Source organism: Rutidosis leptorrhynchoides, chromosome 7, assembly GCF_046630445.1.
Source record: "Rutidosis leptorrhynchoides isolate AG116_Rl617_1_P2 chromosome 7, CSIRO_AGI_Rlap_v1, whole genome shotgun sequence".
Classification (NCBI taxonomy): Eukaryota; Viridiplantae; Streptophyta; class Magnoliopsida; order Asterales; family Asteraceae; genus Rutidosis; species Rutidosis leptorrhynchoides.
The window spans coordinates 932,041-954,820 of record NC_092339.1 but is presented as its reverse complement, the minus strand read 5'-3'; the positions used below and the strand labels follow the sequence as shown (position 1 = coordinate 954,820).

Genomic DNA, 22,780 nt, shown 5'->3' with positions numbered 1-22,780 from the left:
AAAGCGGATGATTCTTTTACACTAGATCCGTGGCTACGCGCGATGGAGTTTGCATATCCGTATGGAGGTAAACAACAAAATTCTATACTCATTCTTGAAACCATAAGCCAACAGTTTATGTGTATTGTTGTAAGTGCAGGTAGATCTGATATAGCAAGCATTTTGAGACAACGTAGATTTTTACCAGCTGATCAAGTTGTTGGTATTGTTAAGACTTGTGAGAAAAATTGTGTCGGTGATCTGTCTGTAACGCTCAAAGTGAGTTTACATCACTAATGTGACGATCGCTCCAAATCCATATGGACGAACACGTCATTCATCGATTTCATTGCGAGGTATTTGACCTCTATATGATACGTTTTGTAAACATTGCATTCTTTTGAAAAGGCACACCATAAATGAATATTTAAATCAAAGGTTTTCGACATCTGATGATTTTTACATATAGACAATCACCGTAAATAATAGTTTACAATAGTACTTTCGTTGACAATGCAGTCAAAATAAGATACATGGTGATGATTTGGTGAATGCAACGTTTCCTTGAAAAATATGCCATGTAAGACTCCATGCACATAGCTTGTCTAACATATAAGCAAACAGCGGAAGACTTCTAGGGAACCTGAGAATAAACATGCTAACAAGTGTCAACACAAAGGTTGGTGAGTTTATAGTTTTAATGTTTTGCATAATCTGTACATAAAGGTGGATCACAAGATTTCAGTTGTTTCATCCAGAAACGTTTATCAAAATATTCTACGAAATTGAGCACCCTGGTAACTAAACTTAACGTATATATAATTTGTACCCTTTGTATAATCATCTTAATAATACACGCAAACCAACGTGTACGCTTCTCAAATAGCATACATCCGTTAAAAGGCTAGTGCTCTAGCTCGGACGGGGATATCAAGCCCTATGGATCCATATACTACTACTCGCGCCCACCAGTTCTTATAACTGGCAGTTAACAGTTACCAAAGCTAAGGGATTTTCGGTTCAAACTTAGTGTAGAATTTAGTATGTACTTGTATCCATTGCGTTTAAAATAAAGTGCATGTATTCTCAGCCCAAAAATATATATTGCAAAAGCAATTAAAAAGGGATTAATGAAACTCACCTTAGCAGCATATAAAGTCGTTCACCAAAATGTGATCGAAACTCGGATTACCAAATAATCGTAGATCTCAACCTAGAGAACATATGTTGGTCAATAAATGTCTATCAAGCTAGGTCAGGTCGTAGTGTATCACAATCCTAATGCTCGAGATCGACATACAAAAGTTATTCAAAGTCGTTTCAAAAAGTCAGTTTTGGACAGTTGTTTAACAAAACGAGATATACCTTATATAAGGATTCATTTACTCGGTTGGTAAAATTCAAAAATCCAATTTATCAATCTCATAAACAAGTTGTTTAAATCTTAATTGCAGATTCAAAAGCAATTTCAATTAACGTCAATCATAATTCAGTTGATCATATATTTTAATCCGTTCATCGAAACTATTCGATATCTAAATGAAAAGTTATTGTTTTTTCGCCAGCTTTCCAAAAACATGTATATCATATACCTTTTACCAGTAATATATGTATTTAATTAGTGATTCATTATAAACTGTTTAATGACGAAATTTAGTATACAAGCATGCATAAACATATATACTCGAGCACTAGACATGTATACACTATTAATATATAAAAGATAAGATATGAATGCTCACTTATCAATATTGAGATTCAATATTGTAAGAAAGTACGTAGACGTAACGGAGATGATAAACACTAGGTTTAATTTATAAATATATCCCCGAACATTACCCATAACCTCCTTGGCAATAACCCATAATTTCCTTAGCTCTAGCTTGTTTGTAAACTTGTTTTGAAATTACTCAAACAGCACTCCGTCGTAATATTTTATGTATAATACTAATAATAATAATTCTCATAACCATAAGATTAATAATAATAATAATCTTAATAATAATAATAATAATAATAATAATAATAATAATAATAATATATAAATATAATACGAAGTAATATTTGAATGATTTCAAGAAATGGAACCAGACATCGCGTTTTATAGTGTGGCCTGAATTCAGACACCATGCGATCGCATGAGTTTTCAGTGTTTTTGCCATGCGATCGCATGGCCGCCTTTTCCGTTTTTGTTTGCTAGTTTGTCGACATCAAATAGTGTTTACTGTAGCAAATAGTATGTACTGTAGCAAATAGTGTACTGTAGCAAATAGTGTTACTGTAGCAAATAGTGTTTACTGTAGCAAATAGTGTTCACTGTAGCTTTTCACTGTAGCAAAGTACGGTTTCACTGTAGCAAATAGTATTTACTGTAGCAAATAGTGTTTTACTGTAGCAAAGACATTTTTACTGTAGCAAATAATGTTTTACTGTAGGAAAGTCGTTTTTACTTGTACATATATATATATATATATATATATATATATACATACATATAATTGTTCATGAATCGTCGAGAGTAGTCAAAGGTAATTGTATATATGAAACAGTTCTAAAATTTTGAGACTCAATCTAACAGACTTTGCTTATATTAAATTATTTAAAGATAAAGTTTAAATTTGGTCAGAAATTTCCGGGTCATCACAACTAACTTATGTATATTTTCCTAATTGTATTGCGTTGACTAAACTGGTTAATGTAACTATATTCATTTATGTTTAATAGGACACTATGGGTACTATTAAAGGAACAGTATCTAGCAAGGTCATCGATGGAGTACATGGGAAGTATGAAGGTGTAAAAGGCATACGTGAGGGAGTTGTTCTGGTGCTACAAAACTGTTCTATCTTTTGCCCTAGTGTGAAGGTTAAAATCCTTAACATTACACGCAAGGCGTTAATTAAGGTGTTCTTTAAAGACGGTGGATCTACGTAGAGAATTGTGTTGTTGTTGTTGTTGTTGTTGTTTAAAAAAAACTATTGTTATTGTTGTTTTAAATAATGTATTGTTATATGTTGTTATTGTTATTTTAATTAAACTAGTTGTTAGTTTTGTTTAAAAACGATGCTAAATGTATATCACAAACGCAACCGATTTATTAAAACAAGTTCAAAAGATAAACATTACAACCAAATCATCATAAAATACAATTAATCAATGACCATGATGTCCCCCACGTATATATCGTAGGTGATGACCGGTTCCACACCTTGTTGGGACAGATTACCTTGTACTCCTCCGCGATAGTTGCTCCTGATTTTCATCATCGCCTACGGTTAAATCCTCGACAGGCTCATCCTCAAGTGGGTAATCAGAAACACTCACGTCAAGAGGGCTTCGAGAGGATGAGGCACCTACATATGGTCGGATAGGGGTCCGAGAGGAAGATCCATGATATGTTTCTTGAGGGGTCCGAGAGGATGATCCAAGATGCGTGTTCAACGGGGTATTGTATATGTTTGGAGGGCTGTTGAAGACTTTCTGATGGGTATTGTAGACGTTTTGATGGGTAGTGTATGTGTTTCGAGGGGTACTATATACGTCTCGAGGGTTAGGATAGGTTTGGCGAGGATCATGATAATGCGACTGATCACCGTAATCATAAGCCGGGAACTCGAAGTTTTGTGACGGATAGTATTCAAATGGAGCACCTTGCTGTTGGTGATGCGCGTATGAAAGTAGGTGATGTGGCATGTCATAAAATGCTTGCGGGTTAGGTTGACTGTTTGGTTGCATTTGTGCAAATGCCATATCTTGCATCCTCCAAAGCCCTTCCTCCATCTTTACACAAATTTCTATAAAGATGTGCTAGAACCGCACTACCCCAACTAATACAATTAGCTGGACTCAAGTCCACGATGGTATGCAAGAAACTCAAAGGGACATCATACGCATTAGCATCAGAAAATAGAATGCCACCCATCATAGCCAAAATATATACTCTAGCCCGCTGTTGGTGAGACTCGATAGTGTCTCCAACTTCTTCATTCAACTCTGTCATTAAAACGGAAATTAATATCCTCCCTCTACGTATACCCCTATCACCAATAGCCTGAGGGGTGATCCCTAAGTAGGTAACAACAAACGGTATCCAATCGCTATCATTGGTTTCATACCAAATACCGGAGAATACATCCCCGTCTATTAGTAAACCAAATAAAACCTGAACGTCTTGCAACGTTGCAGTTGCTTCTCCTACAAATATTAATATGGTATATTTATATATTCGAATATATATATATATATATATATATATATATATATATATATATATATATATATATATATATATATATATCGGAATTATATATATATATTCTATTCGTAAATACTATTTTAAACAATTATCTAATATTATATATTTATATATACATATATATATATATATATATATAAAATATAAACTTGACTAAATTAATGATATATATTACGAAGATATAATAATATATATTAAAATAAATAATTAATATATATAAGGTAATGATTTTGTACTAATCGGTAAATGAAACGTATGCGTCTCCGGGCGCCATCTTTCAATCATAGCAGTAATAAGTGACCAATCCAGTCTTTGTTTACCCAATTTACAAACTAAACCCAAACCCAAATTATCGAGATACACCTGCACATGCTCATTAATTCTTTCGTTTGGTAGCCGTGAAATATGCTGCCAAAAGCTCAGATCAGCTCTTCGTGGTTTGATCAACGTCTCCTCGTCAAGCTTATTTGTAAATACCGCATACGATCTATGATTCCTTTCGGCTTGTAAAAATAATAAAGAACTATCAACCGGCTCCGATCTAGCACGTACTTGGTTCGTTTGAGCCATTTTTTTTGTTAAAAACTAAAGGGTTTTCGAATTTTTTTTTTTTTTTTTTTTTTGCTTTGGATCTGTTTTGTGTGTGACAACCGAAGTTACAGAGTTCGGATTTATACAGAAACCAAAACCGAAGTTTCAAACTTCGGTTTCCACGTATCGCTATTTCATTCGCCAGTTTAATTTTTTTACGGATTATATGTATTTATGGGGATAAAAATGCAGTAAATGGAGTAGCTGGAAGTTAAAGCAAAACCGAAGTTCCAAACTTCGGTTTTTCCACGTCGCCCATCCAGTCACCAATTCAACGGACCAAATCAATAAAATAACAAAACCAAACTTCCAAACTTCGGGTTTGACCAAAATCGAACTTTGGAAGTTCGGTTTTACCATTTTTGCGAAGATTATGATTCAGTTTCCATTTTTTAAAGTTCGTTTGAAAAAATTACTATTTTAAAAAAAAAAAATCACGGTTCCATATAGATACACTCATTAGTGGTATATCATAAGTCAGTCTGAAATTTGGAACATTCGTATGTTTGGATAAATTCATAGTGTGGCTTTAACTAGTATTTCTAAACCCTAAATTCTGTTATTGTACACATGCTGTCACATCTTTTTTAATACTTCTATGTGTGTATAACACAAACCCTAAATGTTGACTAACTGATCATAAATTTCACTTAAGAATGAAATATTTTTAACAAGTGATTTTATACTAACACAAAGCATTATCTCACTAAACCTAAATCCAAAGCATTATCTCACTAAACCTAAATCCAAATTATAAATACACAAAGAGAATCACATTCTAAGTATATAAAATCACAATAAAGGCCAACCACACTAAATCCAAAGCTGACCCGGATCATATTAAAAAACAAAAACAAAGAAAAGTCAAGATAGAAGATTTGAAATCTTACATTTTTTCCTTTCCAAGCTTCATAAACCCTTTTAGGCATGTGAATTCAAAACATTTACTAGGAAACATAAATTTAAAGGTAAAGATTTAAGCTTTTTGAGCTTATAATACAGCTCATAATTTTTGAATCAAGACCAACAAATAGAAAATTGTTAGGTTTAATCACTAGAGGGCTTGTTCAATTGGGTAGTTGTAAACTAAGACCATTCCTAGTGGTGGCAGTGACGTCAGAGGCAGTTTTTGCGCTTTTTGCCTAAAAAGCGCAAACTGACTGTCAGCAGGGTCAGTTGGCCTTTTCTAACAGTCAGGGTCAGTTTTTTTTGTCAGTTTTCAGTATGGTCCACCAGTTTATTATTTTTTACATTTTCTTTTTTTCTAACATATTACTTAATAAAAATTAAAATAGAAAGTTCATTAAATAAAAAAAAAATTACAAACTACAAAGGAAAAGAAAAAATACAAAGGAATTAAAAATACTTAACAAGACATAACATAATGAAAAACTAATTCGTAGTTAGAAAAGAAGCTGGAAGATTCCATATATGCTCGACCAAATCATCGGTAAGTTGGTTGTGCACATCTCTATCCCTTATTTCTCTTAGGATAATGTCTTGATCTCGTTCTTTGTTCCTTGCTCGTTGTGCACGATTCGCTATTGGCTCAGTTATAAATCGTTCTTCCCATTTACATAGCACAAAATCATTGTCTTCTAATATCATATTATGTAAAATGAGACAACATTCCATTACTCTGCGCATCTTGTTTACTTGCATTACGCGTGCAGGTATACTTAAAATATGAAACCGGCCTTGAAGAACCCCAAAAGCCCGTTCTATGTCCTTTCGGGCACTAGCTTGAAATCTTGTGAACTTAATCCTTGGATCATCCGTAGGACGCGACATTCCTTTGATAAGTGTCGCCCACTCGGGATATATACCATCGGCAAGGTAGTAACCTTTGGTGTATTGATGACCATTTACCTCAAATGGTGCGGGTGGAGCTCTTCCCGTCTTTAATGCATCAAATAGAGGAGACTGATTCAAAACATTTATGTCATTGTTGGAACCTGCCATCCCGAAAAAAGCATGCCATATCCACAAATCATATGAAGCCACAGCTTCAAGCATAATTGTGGGTTTCTTGTGATCACCCCTAGTATATTGACCTTTAGGTGCTACGGGACAATTCTTCTACTCCCAATGCATACAATCGATACTACCAAGCATACCCCTGAACCCATGCTTCTCTTCGTGTACACTATATAAGCGTACAACATCGGTTGATGTGGGAGATCTCATGTATCGACTTTTATATAAATCGATAATACATTTACAAAATTTGTCTAAACACATTATTGATGTTTGCTCACTCATATGTAAATATTCATCGAACGAATCGGGGGCGGTTCCATACGCCAATTGACGTAAAGCCGACGTACATTTTTGTAAAATAGTAAATGACTCTCTATCGGCAGCATCTCGACGTTCTATAAAATAATCAAAATGCTCGGGAACATTATTCATAGAGTTAGCAAATGATGATATACCTTGCGCAATTCGGAGGAATAAATTTATTCTCATACGAAAACGACGTTTAAATTTCTTCGCCTGAAAAATTGGTGGCTCGGCAAAGTAGTCATTAAACAATCATTCCGCAGCTGACTCACGATCTCTGGGAATGTAACTTCGATGTCTAGGAATACGAGGCACGGACTCGACTTCAGATTCTTCATCCATTTCTTGAATAAGTTGGATAATTCAAATATCCTCCGAATCAGAATCGGAACCAAGTAAAAAGGATGCCATAAATATTTAGATTATATTGTATAAAAGTTAAGAGTAAATGTTGATTTGGTGTGTATAAAATGGGTGGAAGTTGGGGGTATTTATATATATAAATTATATATTAAAAAAAAGGAAAGGTTAACGGCATTATAGCCGTTGGAATCCGGCTAGAAACGTGGCCCAATAAAAATCAAACACGCGTCACTAACGAAATCTGACCCTACCGTCAATTTTTCAACTAACGACCATTTTTAACAGAAACTGACGCCCCGTTAACGGCCGTCAGTTTCCGTCAGAAATGCCAAGTGGACTAACGAAGTGGATCTGACGGACCGTTAGGCATGGTCTAAGGTTCTTTAAGTGGTTTAGGATCTGAAGGTGGTCGCCGTCGTAGTGGTGGTGATGGGTTAGAGTAGCGAGAATAAGAAGAAAAAAAGGGCATGTCTTATGTTAGGGGAAATTAGTAAAGTACAATTTTTCTTTCATTTTCTTTTTTTTTTAATATCAAAATACACCATTTATTCAACTCAAGTTTGTTCGAACTCGGGCCTTTTCATTCGAACTCAGCACACGATATTGTGAGCGATAATACATTTCACGGCACCGTACACTTTTTTCAAATCAAATTCATTAGGTTCAAACAGATTAACGAACCTAACTTCGAACATATACTAAAGTTTTGTTTAAACACCTTTTTGTTCGAACTCGGAAAATGTTTAATTTTCTCACATAACAAATAACACACATCAAATTTCTAAAGAAATAATAATATTTAACAGATGACAAAGTACAAACTTAAACACTACAAACTAACACTATTTTTTGTTAGAATAAAAACAAGACAAATGTTATCAAACTACGAATTGATAACAGTTTCAGCATTCTAGCATTCTCTTTATTGATTTTGAGTGAATCTTCAGCGATCTTGAGTGAATCTTCAAGGTCGTTTATTTTTTCTTTATAACCCATTTAATTATACTCCGTATTGACCCATCGCACATTGGTGAATCATATCAACCGATCCAATTGCAACAAAACACTTATGAACAAGACGAAATCAGTTTATTATTTTGTGGTAGCAAATGAGCTTTCGACTCGTAAAGAGGTGGTCATACTTGTTACTGATAGTGGACAAGTGTTTGAACATCGTCAAAATGACTATTCAGATGTTGAATCACCCCTCATCAACCAACTTGTCGAGAAGCACACACACTCTCGCTAAAAAATGTGTTCACACTTACATATTCAGATCTCGATTTCATTTGGCTGATTTATTTGGAATCACCCGATCTTGCTTTTATCAGTTCACCGGAATCTACATATATTCAGATCTGGTGATTTTTAGTTTATAACCTCGACAAGCTTCAAATGACAGTCAGCATATAATTGTAAAATCTTATCACGACTGTCTTGATCCATGGGGAAGAAAAATGGTGGTTTTGCGAAGAAAAAACCACAAGAAACAGCAACTAGGGTGTTAAGAAATCGTAGTGTTGAAATCTCTGATGATAAATGAGATAATGATGATCAACAGGAGAAGTATGACTCGTCTGATCAATCAGATAATTCAGTTCAAAAACTTGATCCATTGATCGGTCTGCCTAAGAAAATTGATGGGTCAAAGAAGGATATGGATGCTGTAAGTGCTCATGGTGATACTGAAAACTCAGATAAAGAATCTTTGTGTGGTGAAAAAGGGGTAACTCAGGAGCAAGGCAAGTCGGTAACGAATCAAAATCAATTGGATGCTGCTGATGACAACAGCCATGTTTCTGAACATGATGAACAGCCGGATCCTGAAGTTGAAAAGAAAGATCACGGGAGTCGTTTCAAGGTTGAAAGTAGGCAAGCAACAGCCTTATGTGGAGGAGTATCTGTGATGCCCCGTACAAAACCATCGTGTACGAATCATCAACAACAGGATCATTACAAGGTTAAGTACTATATGCTGTAATAAAAGAAGTTGCATTCACGATAAAAAGATGACGTCACAACCGACATCAATTGTTTTACACCAACAGTATGGTTCTACGAATAGCAAGCATGAATAAACGTATGTGACCCCTAGGTCGTTACAAAACATGGTTTCAAATGTAATTAAGTTTGAATGCAAAATAAAGTAGTTCATGCGGTGATAACACTAGAGCAGCGGGTGTCTACGGCAAGACTAGTACACAGCGGAAGCAACCTTAAGCACCTGAGAAAAACATGCTTAAAAACGTCAATACAAAGGTTGGTGAGCTATAGTTTAAGTATAACAGTATGTAAGGTAGGCCACGAGATTTCAGTGCTACAAAGAGCGTTTCAAAACAATATGATAAAGTATATGTTAACCGTGGGCACTTGGTAACTAACTTAACGTTTATACCCCTTGAAAGTACACTTGGCAAGTGCGTATGTATACGAAGTATTAAACACTCGTTAAATGCTAGCGCGACTAGCCCGAGTGGGGATGTCAAACCCTATAGATCCATATCTAAGATTCGCGTTCACGGTTCAAAAACCAATGATTAAACGTTACCGAGCTAAAGGGAATGTTTATGCTGTTGTATAACCCACACATATATAAGTTTAAGTACTCGTGCCTAGTATGTAAAACATAAAATCCTCATGTATTCTCAGTTCCCAAAATAAGTTAAAGTAAAAAGGGAATGCTATAACTCACAATGATAAAGTAGCGGTAAGGTATGACTCGGAAAGTAAGCAAGTAATGAAGGTTGTCCAAACGGGTCCTCAACCTAAGTCAAATAGTACTAAGTCAGTAAATCGTCCGAATAGGTTTAAAAGTATGTAAATAAGGTCTTAAGGGTCATCATCATTCATCATCAAACAAAAGGTGTAAAGTAAGTTTCGTTTATGAAAAGAGTTTGAAACAAAGGCTGAGTTCGGTCAGTCACCACGGCCTCAATACCTACTGAAATAAGGTGAGACCAGTGGCCATGGCTCCGTATATGAGTCCTTTAGTTGTGGTAAAAGTTACAGAAGCAAACTCGTCTTCGTTTGACCGTGGCGACGGTCTAAGTGCGAGTAGGTCAGAATTTTTCAGCACAACGTTAAATGGACATAGTGACGATCGGAGGGCCATAAATCCTAAACCGTAACTCGGATTAAGACGAGTCCTATATGAAAAGTTATCTACTCGAACAGAGCTATCTAAAAATCATAATTACATTAGCCCAGGTAGTATGGGTCAGACACAGAAACAGTAGAACAGTAGAACAGTAGGGTCAGTAGGTTCCGGTGGTTCTTGGTGCTCGATGCTTATCATGGTTCTCATCCTTGATGCATATAGCTTCAAGTGTACAACTTGTTGATGTGTTTGCATCACTTTAACCAAGGTTTGACCATCATAACCCAAGTGTAAGTCTAAGACATGAAGCACAACTCACTTAAGTGTTGCAAGTGTTTTGATGAACCAAAGTTACATCAAAGTCTTAGATCTAACACATACATGAACTTTAAAACTAATAATAAGTTACAAACTTGAAAGTGAACTTATGAAATCAAGATCTTAAGATGTAGAACATAGTTCTTAGTTTGATCTTGAAGATCCAAGACTCAAAAGTCTAGATCTAACATAAGTGTACAAAATTATAATTAAAGAAAGCTTACTTACATGTTCTTGAACTTTTAAAGTAAATTTTAGTTCAAGAAAGTATGAGATCAAGACTAACTTGTAATACTTGACCAATACTAACAAACATGAATTTAAAGTGCATAATATAAAGAAACAAGCTAGGTAAACAAGTAACTAGTTCATGGGTTGTTCATACTTTAAAGATTCAAACCAAAGTTTGATCTTTAAGAATGTAAACTTTAAAGTCTACAAACATGATTTACAAGTATGATTTTTACAACCATGAACTTACAAACTTTAAAACTTTAAAGGTAGAACATAAACTAGTAAGTTTATGTTCTTGAGTGTTCTTGTAAATACAAGATAAAAGAAGAATCTAACTAGAAAGTTGATCCTTGTACAAGTAAGTAAATAACAAACAACAAGTAAGTAAACCATAAACATGAACAAGTAACAACAAACAAAAGATGATGGTGATGAGAGGTCTTGGGCCACGGTTTTAGTACAAGAAAAAGAAGAGAAGAAAAGTCTATGTTGCTTACATGAAAGGAGAGAAAATGAGAGAAAAGATGAGAGAACTTGCAAGTGATTGTGTGTGTGTGTGTAAATGAAAGAGTAATACTAGTAAATGAGGTAGTAAAAAAAAAAAAAAGCAATCAAACTCCTCTAAAGGCCTTGGAGGCCATTGGTTCATCAAGGAATCAAGGAGAAGACATATATCCACAAGGTTCTTACAAGTATTTTGCAAAAAAAATGGTTACAAGGGGTGTTGCATAGGGAAGATGTGAGTAACTAGATTCCACCAAGTTAATCTATCTACTTTAAACTCAAAGTAATACTTGTATTCATAAAATGGGCTTATTAATCCAATTAGTGTGTAGGGTAGGCTCTTAAGTCCATTAACATTAATAAAAGCCCAAGTTCAAGTAATTAACAAATTAATCCAATAAAGCCCAAGTAATTAACTAGTAACCTTAGTTAATTAAAATAATTAATCATGAATGTAAATAATATTCAAAAATATTATTCGTGTAAAGTTCGTGTGTCACAAAGACGTGTCGGGCATTTAAAAGTCATGTATGGTAACAAGTAAATGTATAAAAATACATTCATTAAATCACAAGTATTAATAATAAACATTATTAATTAAAGATGGAAAAACCAGGGTCGTTACATTACCCACCTGTTAAAGAAAATTTCGTCCCGAAATTTTGAGGAGTGACCTATAGTGGTACCGTATTCGAATAAGAAGGAGCGTATCCAAGTTCCGTGAGTCTCGTGGGCTCAGAAGTAAGTTATTTACCTTGAAATGTATTTCGGCGTATGAAAGTAAGAATGGGTACATGCCATTAATTAAGTCTTTTGTTCTAAGAGATCAACAAATCGATTTCGTTTCTGCTTAACATGAGTATGTCATCTGAATGTATATCCACGAAAGGAAAGATGGTGTGTTTAGCCTTACAGGCATCTTCAGTAAGCTGGATGCGTGAAATGCATCGTGAATGTTTCTAAGCTCATCTAAAACATCGTGCGCTTATGTCGTAATACAAAGCTGACAGGTAGGATGGAAAACATGGTGATTACGACCATGCGATTTGATGTCTGGATAGTGTTAGCCACGGATTTTACTAACCCCTTGAATTTGGAAAGGAGGCCATAGGCATAAGGAACCCGTTATTTAAGAACATTTTATTTGAATAAATGAATTGAAATTTTAGCTAAAAGTGACCAATCGGACTTGCAAGCCATAATTATTCATAGTGTCTTCAGGACGGTCTGAACGAACAATGAGGGATATCACCTAGTTTACCATACTGCAGGTGAACCTATCCTTGGATGAAATGAAAAGCACAGTTTTGTAACGTAACTTCATCCTTTCAGTTACATGTTGAAGTTAGGGTTAACGTTAACTAGAGCAACATACAGTTGCAACCAACGAAGGAAGAAATATATAGAGTATCCACATCAGTGTCGTAAATGTTTTAAGCAGTCTCTTCCAAGAGGATAACAAGATTCATAGATTCCTAAAGTATCTTATACTACAAATCCGGAAGAAAATCGCACGAAAGGTGTGGTCCTTGAATGAGAGTGAATTCTCCGAGCAGTTTGTTCTGAATTTATTCTTATACTTAAGGGGATGCGTGAATGAGAAGATACGTGGACCCTTGGTCCTAAAGAATGGTTTACTCCAAGTGAAAAGAATCTCCGAAATGATTTCTTTCACCTCAATATACTGATTCGTAGAGATGATGGTTACGAGGGTGTTGCGATTAGCCGTGAAATATTGAGAGTAGAAACCCGCCTCGTGCTTTCTCTACGATAGGGTGACCACTAAGTGTGCCTCAGAAGATGGATTTATCGGCCCGCGTTTTTGCCATGTCTAACCTTAAAAGGAACATTTTATGGGTGCAAAGATTTTCTAACAAATTTTATAAAACCGCCATCCAAAGTGGCTCAAGAGTTTTTAACAAAGATCTTAATAGTAAGCTTCATCTCTAACAGAGGGCGAGAAAAGTGTGATTCATACATGGTGTAGTCTAATACGAAAACCTTTAATAAAATCAACTAAGGGAGTTTTGAAAAGCAAAACCTTTAAACGTTTGTTGTGACAACATAAACGGAACGAAGTTCCTAGTAAATTTAGAAGTAGGTACAACGTGTACCATTTTGCACAAAACTATTTGACTTAAGTTGAATAACTCGGTAAAGGAGCGGTCTTTAAATAATTTGAAGATATAACTTAGTATCAAAATAAGTAAGTATAAATTTATACATATATGATTTTATAAATCGTATAAGTGGCAGAAAAGTTTTTTTTTTTTTAGTACTTTCATTGTCTGTAAATCTTGTGAGGACCGCACAAATAAACAACGTGTAAAAATTTTGATAATCATAGCTTTTCGTATTTTAGAGGTTGCGATTTGAAAAAGGTTGAGCGGAAAATCTTTGAATCATCGGGTGACCGGTTACTAGGTAATGAAAACTAATGACATAAATGTAGTTTTGGTAATTATCAGGACACAAGTCTTTGGGCCAAAATATTCACGTGCGAAGCCATTGCTAAAAAGTGAGGTACGAAGGATAGAGCACGAGGATGAGAAGTTAATCGCTGCTTGAATTTGCAAAATGGCAAACAGGTTGTGACTAATAATGAGGTCAGTATACCGATGGTGTTAATGTTACTAAATGAGAGTTTCTTGAAATGAGTTAGGACTTAGAGTTATGTAAGAAAGAGCATTGTTCCAACATGTGTGGTTAAATAAATCCATGGGGTAACGCAATAGTTTTGAATGGTTTATGTGGATGTCCGAAGGCCTTGTATGACGTGGTAGTCAGTGCCCTTAACACATATACATGAATCTCTCGATTTCGACGGTTATAAAGCCTTTATGATGACTTGGATACGAATAACACGAGGAGTTTTATATACTAAGCAACAAAAGTTTTATAGAAATTGTTTATGGTGACAATGTAAGAGAAGAAATGAAGTTCTTAGTAAATTAGGGTTATGTACAACACGTACCGTTCAAAGTATAATATCTTTTGAATGAAAAATTTGATTTGTAAAAGTGAAAGTAAAGTTTCATATGTACTTGTCAAAAATAAGTAATCATTTACTTCATTTTATATAACAGGTACGATTTCAAAAATTAGCATGAATGGCAAACAAAATAAATTTATTTTTATAAAGCTTTGAGAGGATAGCACAGTAAAATAATGTGTGTAAAGTTTTTGCAAACAAAATTTCATATTTCGGAGGTTACAAGTTGGAAAAGATTGATGAGAATCGAGTAAAAGACTTTTAAAAATTTCGAGTGATATTTGAGGTAATAAAAACCATTGAATTTATACGTGTTTGACGACTATTAGTAGGGCATAAGTCCTTTGACCAAAAATTCTTAAGTGTGAAGTTGTTGCTTATAAGTGAGATACGAATGGGAGAGTATGAGGATAAGAGTTAACCACTCATTGATTTTAGGAAAATTTCGAACTGGTATGACTAATATCGAAGTAAGAAGGATGATGTTGTGGTTATCATCGAATAAAAAGTTCCTCGTAATAAGTTAGGATTTAGAGTTGCGTAAGAATGAGTGTCATATGAGATTCTTGGGTAATCTTTAATATAGAATTTGAATTTCTGAAGTAACGGAATAAAATTTCCTTTAAGTATCGTTGTGCAAGTTTGTCCATTGTATCGGTTTCTTTCATGGCTAGAAAGTGAGCAATTTTGGTGAGATGGTCAATAATAACCCAGATGATGTTCCAACCGCCTACTGTTTTCAGTAGCTTCGTGATGAAATCTATTGTTATTCCTTCCCACTTCCGTTGTGGGATTTAGGTTTGTTGTAGTAACCTAGATGGCTTTTGGCTCACCATTCTCGCGAGATATACGAAAAATTTTCTTACTATAAATATCCTTCACTTTCATCCTTGAAAGTTAGTTCGTTCCAACTATTTCATCAAAGCTTCCTAACTTGATGAGTATTAGGTTAATCTTAAAGTTCATCCCAACTATCGCACCCAATTTCCCACATTGACGGGTGTTAGGTTAATCTTAAGGTTCATTCCAACCAATCTTATTATACTGTCGTGAGAATTTTTATCAATCTTCTCTAATAACATATGCCTGTGCATAGGTAACTAATCCTTTTTAACTACTACATTAAAACTTCTGAGTTTGGTTAATATGAGGTCATCTCCAAATGACCCACCTGTTAATCTTAAAGTACTACCTTAAATTATTCCTCTATCTTCCTCAACCTACCATTTGCTTGCCCTATGGAATACTTAACCCTCATGGTTGTTAATGGCTTATTAGTCGTAACACTAAGGTTCTTAGATATAAAGTTTCTATCGCTCCAGTATTAAACAACCTTGAGACAATAAAACGTTGTGATGAAACGTACCCTAACTAAAATCAGGATCCATGCAAGTCTCCATAACGATTGCTTTACCGCAGGTAATTTTAAAGTTTTTCCTATATGAGAACTTTTTCCTTAAATGTCCAGGGTGTCGATATCCATAGCAATTTTTTGGGTTATCAATTCTGCAATCAAGGCCCTTCTTGTACAGTATCTGGGCTATGTGGTTATCCTTTCCCTACCTTTAACAGGCTACAAAATGTATGCTCATGTGATTCCTGACAAAAATTTTCCCTGGATCACCCCATATTCCTCATGTAGTAACATTGGAACTTCTGCATGATTTACTTCAATATAATCACACTGGCCTGGCGTCATTATATTGGACTAAACCGTACGTTCATTCCAATATCATTCCATATAGTCAATGTAACGTGATCACTCCCAATTATACACAATTTCATCTAACGGTGCTTTATCTATGTCATCTCAAACAGAATCTACATAACTAATCTCACAGTTTCTCGATGTGGGTGCGTAGGTTCCGTAGATCATGCTTTAATGCCTAAATGTCCCGAAGTTTCTTCAAAGGTTCGGATTCAGGTAACGTTGTTAGGTTCCTTCTAGATATTCAATCCGGGTCTCAGGTTGGGTTGTACGTGTAGCAAGTAGTAATACGATGTGTTTGAGCATCAGTAGAAGATACTATGACCTTGTGAAAGGAGATGTCCTCCCGACTTATCCAATGTCTAGGAGTGTTAGGGACTTAAGTCCAAAAGTGTCGTTAGATCGTCGAGTAGTGGTGAAGGATGAAAGAGATAAGTGACGGTCATGAAAGCGCACGGGATACAAATCAACTTGTGGAAACTGAATATCCTTTTAATGTTCCTACGATGTACGTGGCTAATTAGGGTGAGCTCGGGGTGCGGTTATTTCGACAAGTCCTCACCTATCTCCTCCTCCGAGGATCAACTTTAGTGGGCGTGTAATCAGAGGGGTACTCCTCCCTGGTTGTGTGAAGAAATGTTTCGATCCCTGGAATGGTGGAACAGTAGTAACATGTGGATTACAATACTAATCCTTAGGGTTAGACGAGTGGGAAAGTAGTTCAGAAAAACGTCTGAACTGGGAAGGATAAGTTCTCCAAGTCGATACAGCGAATAGTAGACATATAGTAAGAGCGTAATCAGGCACATCGTCTACAGTAGCCTAGATCGTTTACAACAGCAAGTAGCAGGACAATAGTAACAGTATCATACCAAAGTAACATACTAGAAGCAGATAGTAGCATGCAGTAGCGAGAATAAGCAAATGCATACAGCGAGTTTATATAGCAGTAAAAGGAAACGGTAGCACGTAGTAAGTTCATACAGCAGTAGAAGTGGGCAGTGGCATGCAGTAGTAGTAAGCAGTATCATGCAGTAATATAACACAGTAGCATGCAGCAGGTTCCGCAGAAACAAGTAAACTAGCAAGTTGTAGATTAGTACTATTAGTGAATCCTACTCGGGTCGGTCTTAGACTCACTAATGCAACTTAATTCCCTACAACCAAAGCTCTGATACCAAATGTGATGCCCCATACAAAACCATCGTGTACGAATCATCAACAACAGGATCATTACAAGGTTAAGTACTATATGCTGTAATAAAAGAAGTTGCATTCACGATAAAAAGATGACGTCACAACCGACATCAATTGTTTTACACCAACAGTATGCTTCTACGAATAGCAAGCATGAATAAACGTATGTGACCCTTAGGTCGTTACAAAACATGGTTTCAAATGTAATTAAGTTTGAATGCAAAATAAAGTAGTTCATGCGGTGATAACACTAGAGCAGCGGGTGTCTACGGCAAGACTAGTACACAGCAGAAGCAACCTTAAGCACCTGAGAAAAACATGCTTAAGAACGTCAACACAAAGGTTGGTGAGCTATAGTTTAAGTATAACAGTATGTATGGTAGGCCACGAGATTTCAGTGCTACAAAGAGCGTTTCAAAACAGTATGATAAAGTATATGTTAACCGTGGGCACTTGGTAACTAACTTAACGTTTATACCCCTGAAAGTACACTTGGCAAGTGTGTATGTCTACGAAGTATTAAACACTCGTTAAATGCTAGCGCGACTAGCCCGAGTGGGGATGTCAAACCCTATGGATCCATATCTAAGATTCGCGTTCACGGTTCAAAAACCAATGATTAAACGTTACCGAGCTAAAGGGAATGTTTATTCCATTGTATAACCCACACATATATAAGTTTAAGTACTCGTGCCTAGTATGTAAAACATAAAATCCGCATGTATTCTCAGTTCCCAAAATAAGTTAAAGTAAAAAGGGAATGCTATAACTCACAATGATAAAGTAGCGGTAAGGTATGACTCGGAAAGTAAGCAAGTAATGAAGGTTGTCCAAATAGGTCCTCAACCTAAGTCAAATAATACTAAGTCAGTAAATCGTCCGAATAGGTTTAAAAGTATGTAAATAAGGTCTTAAGGGTCATCATCATTCATCATCAAACAAAAGGTGTAAAGTAAGTTTCGTTTATGAAAAGAGTTTGAAACAAAGGCTGAGTTCGGTCAGTCACCACGGCCTCAATACCTACTGAAATAAGGTGAGACTAGTGGCCATGGTTCCGTATATGAGTCCTTTAGTTGTGGTAAAAATTACAGAAGCAAACTCGTCTTCGTTTGACCGTGGCGACGGTCTAAGTGCGAGTAGGTCAGAATTTTTCAGCACAACGTTAAATGGACATAGTGACGATCGGAGGGCCATAAATCCTAAACCGTAACTCGGATTAAGACGAGTCCTATATGAAAAGTTATCTAATCGAACAGAGTTATCTAAAAATCATAATTACATTAGCCTAGGTAGTACGGGTCAGACACAGAAACAGTAGAACAGTAGGGTCAGTAGGTTCCGGTGGTTCTTGGTGCTCGATGCTTATCATGGTTCTCATCCTTGATGCATATAGCTTCAAGTGTACAACTTGTTGATGTGTTTGCATCACTTTAACCAAGGTTTGACCATCATAACCCAAGTGTAAGTCTAAGACATAAAGCACAACTCACTTAAGTGTTGCAAGTGTTTTGATGAACCAAAGTTACATCAAAGTCTTAGATCTAACACATACATGAACTTTAAAACTAATAATAAGTTACAAACTTGAAAGTGAACTTATGAAATCAAGATCTTAAGATGTAGAACATAGTTCTTAGTTTGATCTTGAAGATCCAAGACTCAAAAGTCTAGATCTAACATAAGTGTACAAAATTATAATTAAAGAAAGCTTACTTACATGTTCTTGAACTTTTAAAGTAAATTTTAGTTCAAGAAAGTATGAGATCAAGACTAACTTGTAATACTTGACCAATACTAACAAACATGAATTTAAAGTGCATAATATAAAGAAACAAGCTAGGTAAACAAGTAACTAGTTCATGGGTTGTTCATACTTTAAAGATTCAAACCAAAGTTTGATCTTTAAGAATGTAAACTTTAAAGTCTACAAACATGATTTACAAGTATGATTTTTACAACCATGAACTTACAAACTTTAAAACTTTAAAGATAGAACATAAACTAGTAAGTTTATGTTCTTGAGTGTTCTTGTAAATACAAGATAAAAGAAGAATCTAACTAGAAAGTTGATCCTTGTACAAGTAAGTAAATAACAAACAACAAGTAAGTAAATAAACCATAAACATGAACAAGTAACAACAAACAAAAGATGATGGTGATGAGAGGTCTTGGGCCACGGTTTTAGTACAAGAAAAAGAGGAGAAGAAAAGTCTATGTTGCTTACATGAAAGGAGAGAAAATGAGAGAAAAGATGAGAGAACTTGCAAGTGATTTTGTGTGTGTGTAAATGAAAGAGTAATACTAGTAAATGAGGTAGTAAAAAAAAAAAGCAATCAAACTCCTCTAAAGGCCTTAGAGGCCGTTGGTTCATCAAGGAATTAAGGGGAAGACATATATCCACAAGGTTCTTACAAGTATTTTGCAAAAAAAAAATGGTTACAAGGGGTGTTGCATGGGGAAGATGTGGGTAACTAGATTCCACCAAGTTAATCTATCTAGTTTAAACTCAAAGTAATACTTGTATTCATAAAATGGGCTTATTAATCCAATTAGTGTGTAGGGTGGGCTCTTAAGTCCATTAACATTAATAAAAGCCCAAGTTCAAGTAATTAACAAATTAATCCAATAAAGCCCAAGTAATTAACTAGTAACCTTAGTTAATTAAAATGATTAATAATAATTAATCATGAATGTAAATAATATTCAAAAATATTATTCGTGTAAAGTTCGTGTGTCACAAAGACGTGTCGGGCATTTAAAAGTCATGTATGGTAACAAGTAAATGTATAAAAATACATTCATTAAATCACAAGTATTAATAATAAACATTATTAATTAAAGATGGAAAAACCAGGGTCGTTACAGTATCCTAGCCTTAACAATCTATATCAAAAGATAGATATGACTAGAACAAATGTTCGTGACTTACATGAGAATTTTTCATGTAAGAACCAAAAAATAGATGAAACCTTTCAGAATGATGCTAATTCTCAAGAATCTACAGGGGAACAAATGAAATCTTACTTGAATGTAGCAGGAGGATCAAACGTGTCACGTAAAGTGAACTTTCGTTTCGTGGAACCTCAGGTAGATTTTGATGAGGGGATTGATGTTGTGATTCCATTATCATTGGTGCAAGAGGCAGCTAGCAAATATAGTTATACGTTATATGGCTACTTCATTGGTAAGCGAATTGCATTCCCCGTTGTTCAAAATTATGTCTTGAATGTTTGGAAGAAATATGGTTTAGAGAAGATAATGATGAACTTGAAGGGCTTCTTCTTTTTCAAGTTTTCATCTGAGGAAGGTATGTTGAGGGTGTTACAGGAAGGGCCGTGGATGATAAGAACTATTTCGATTATTTTGAATAAATGGTCCCCGAATATATCTTTGAGTAAAGAAGATTTAACGAAGGTACCTGTTTGGGTTCGTCTATATGATGTTCCTCTTGTAGGATTTACCGATGATGGCCTAAGTGTGATTGCATCAAAAATTGGAAGGCCTACGATGTTAGATGCCTACACAAGTACCATGTGCAAAGAGTCTTGGGGTCGCCCTAATTTTGCTCGAGCGATGATAGAAGTGTCTGCGGAAACCGATTTGAAAGAATCCTTAAAAGTGGCTACTCCTAGTATTGATGGTGATGGGGTAACCATGAATGAAGTTCGAATTGAATATGATTGGAAACTGCCTCGATGTTCGTGTTGCAAGGTATTTGGGCATATGGATCTTCATTGCCCGAAGGTGGTGTGTGTAGAGGCTGTAAAAGAAAAGCAATCGGACAAGAACTCAAAGAAAGATGCGGATGGTTTCAAGGTTGTTTGAAACAAGGGTGGTTTTGGTGTTGGTAAACCAAAACAAAAGGTGGTCTATCGTCCGAAGGCGACTTATGATGATAATAAAAGAGGTCCGAGAGATGGAACAAGTAAGGATAAACAAGTGAAGGTTAATAACTCGTTTGGAGCTCTTGTGGATGAGCCGAGCGATGTAGAATCTGATAAAGATGAAACTGCCACGTTTATGGCTGAGAAGCATGCTCATAAGGTTACGGCCCCATTTGGCATGAAATCGGGTTGGCTTTAATGAAAACATTAATGTCTCGTATCCTTTATGGTGTGTCGTTTTTTTTCTAGTTTTGCTAGTCCTATGTTTGATGTATAGGTTTAGCTAGGTGTTTGGTTGTTTGTAAGGCCGCAAGGCGTGCTTGTGGTCGTTGTTCTTATCTGTATTTTTTTATTATTTTTCATAAATAATATTTACCGGGTGAAACCCTTTACCCAAAAAAAAAAAAAAAACTTGTCGAGAAGCATTCAAGTACATCAAAGATATCAAATAGTAGGGGTGGTCAGTATTTGGTTTGAAACCGTGGAACCCGAAAACCAAACCGAAACCAAACCGGAAAAAAACCAAACCGAATTTGAAAAACGGTTTTCGGATCGAGTCAAACCGAAACCGAATTTGAATTCGGTTTTCGGTTCGGTTTTCGGTTTTGAAAATTCTGAATTCGGTTTAACCGAAAACCGAATTCAAAATTGAATTCAATGTTTTTATATATTTAATTTGTATATTTATGTTTTAATGTCATTATAATTTGGGATCCAATCAATAAAATATATTCTCACCCATATGACGATTTGGTAACTCACAATATAATTATGTTACTCAAATTATTATGTTCTTCTTCTTAATTACAGAAGCGGTAAACGTTATAATTAAGCTGTAAATATTAATAAATCATCGAATTCTTTATAATTTAATAGTACGTCATTGTTTTAGGATATAAATAACTAAGACATCAGTAACTCCACAATTAAACTACCATCGTTCTCAGTTTTTTCATAATATTCGGTTTTAACCGAAAACCGAACCGAATCCGAATTTGAATTCGGTTTTCGGTTCGGTTCGGTTTTAACTTTGAATTCGGTTTTCGATTCTGTTTTCGGTTTTGCCCAAAAAAATTTCAAAACCGAATACACCGAACCGAATAAACCGAAAACCGAACCGATGAACACCCATATCAAATAGTACATGAATACTAAACAAAAGGTTGAAGAAATAATCATATGTTTTTTACCCTTTGGCAATTCAACACACATATCATGTGTCTCCTATACACTAAATTTTGATCATGTTGTCGTTTCAGCCGCTATAATTCATAGAATGATACAAACTGTTAAAAATGAACTTGATATAAAATGTTGATAATCTTAATACTATTATACACCAAGCATAAGATAAGATGAACAATAAGTTTTCGTG

The 22,780-nt window shown here is 35.2% G+C and overlaps 1 protein-coding gene across 1 annotated transcript; it reads right to left on the bottom strand.

Moving 5' to 3' along the window:
• Positions 1-3,691: 3,691 nt before the first annotated feature.
• LOC139857818 (serine/threonine-protein phosphatase 7 long form homolog) lies at positions 3,692-4,804 on the bottom strand. The gene is made up of 2 exons (XM_071846656.1): positions 4,471-4,804; positions 3,692-4,173 (listed from the first exon to the last, which is right to left on the bottom strand). Exons 1-2 carry the CDS (start codon positions 4,802-4,804, stop codon positions 3,692-3,694), a joined length of 816 nt encoding a protein of 271 aa, XP_071702757.1.
• Between the last annotated feature and the right edge of the window lie 17,976 nt (positions 4,805-22,780).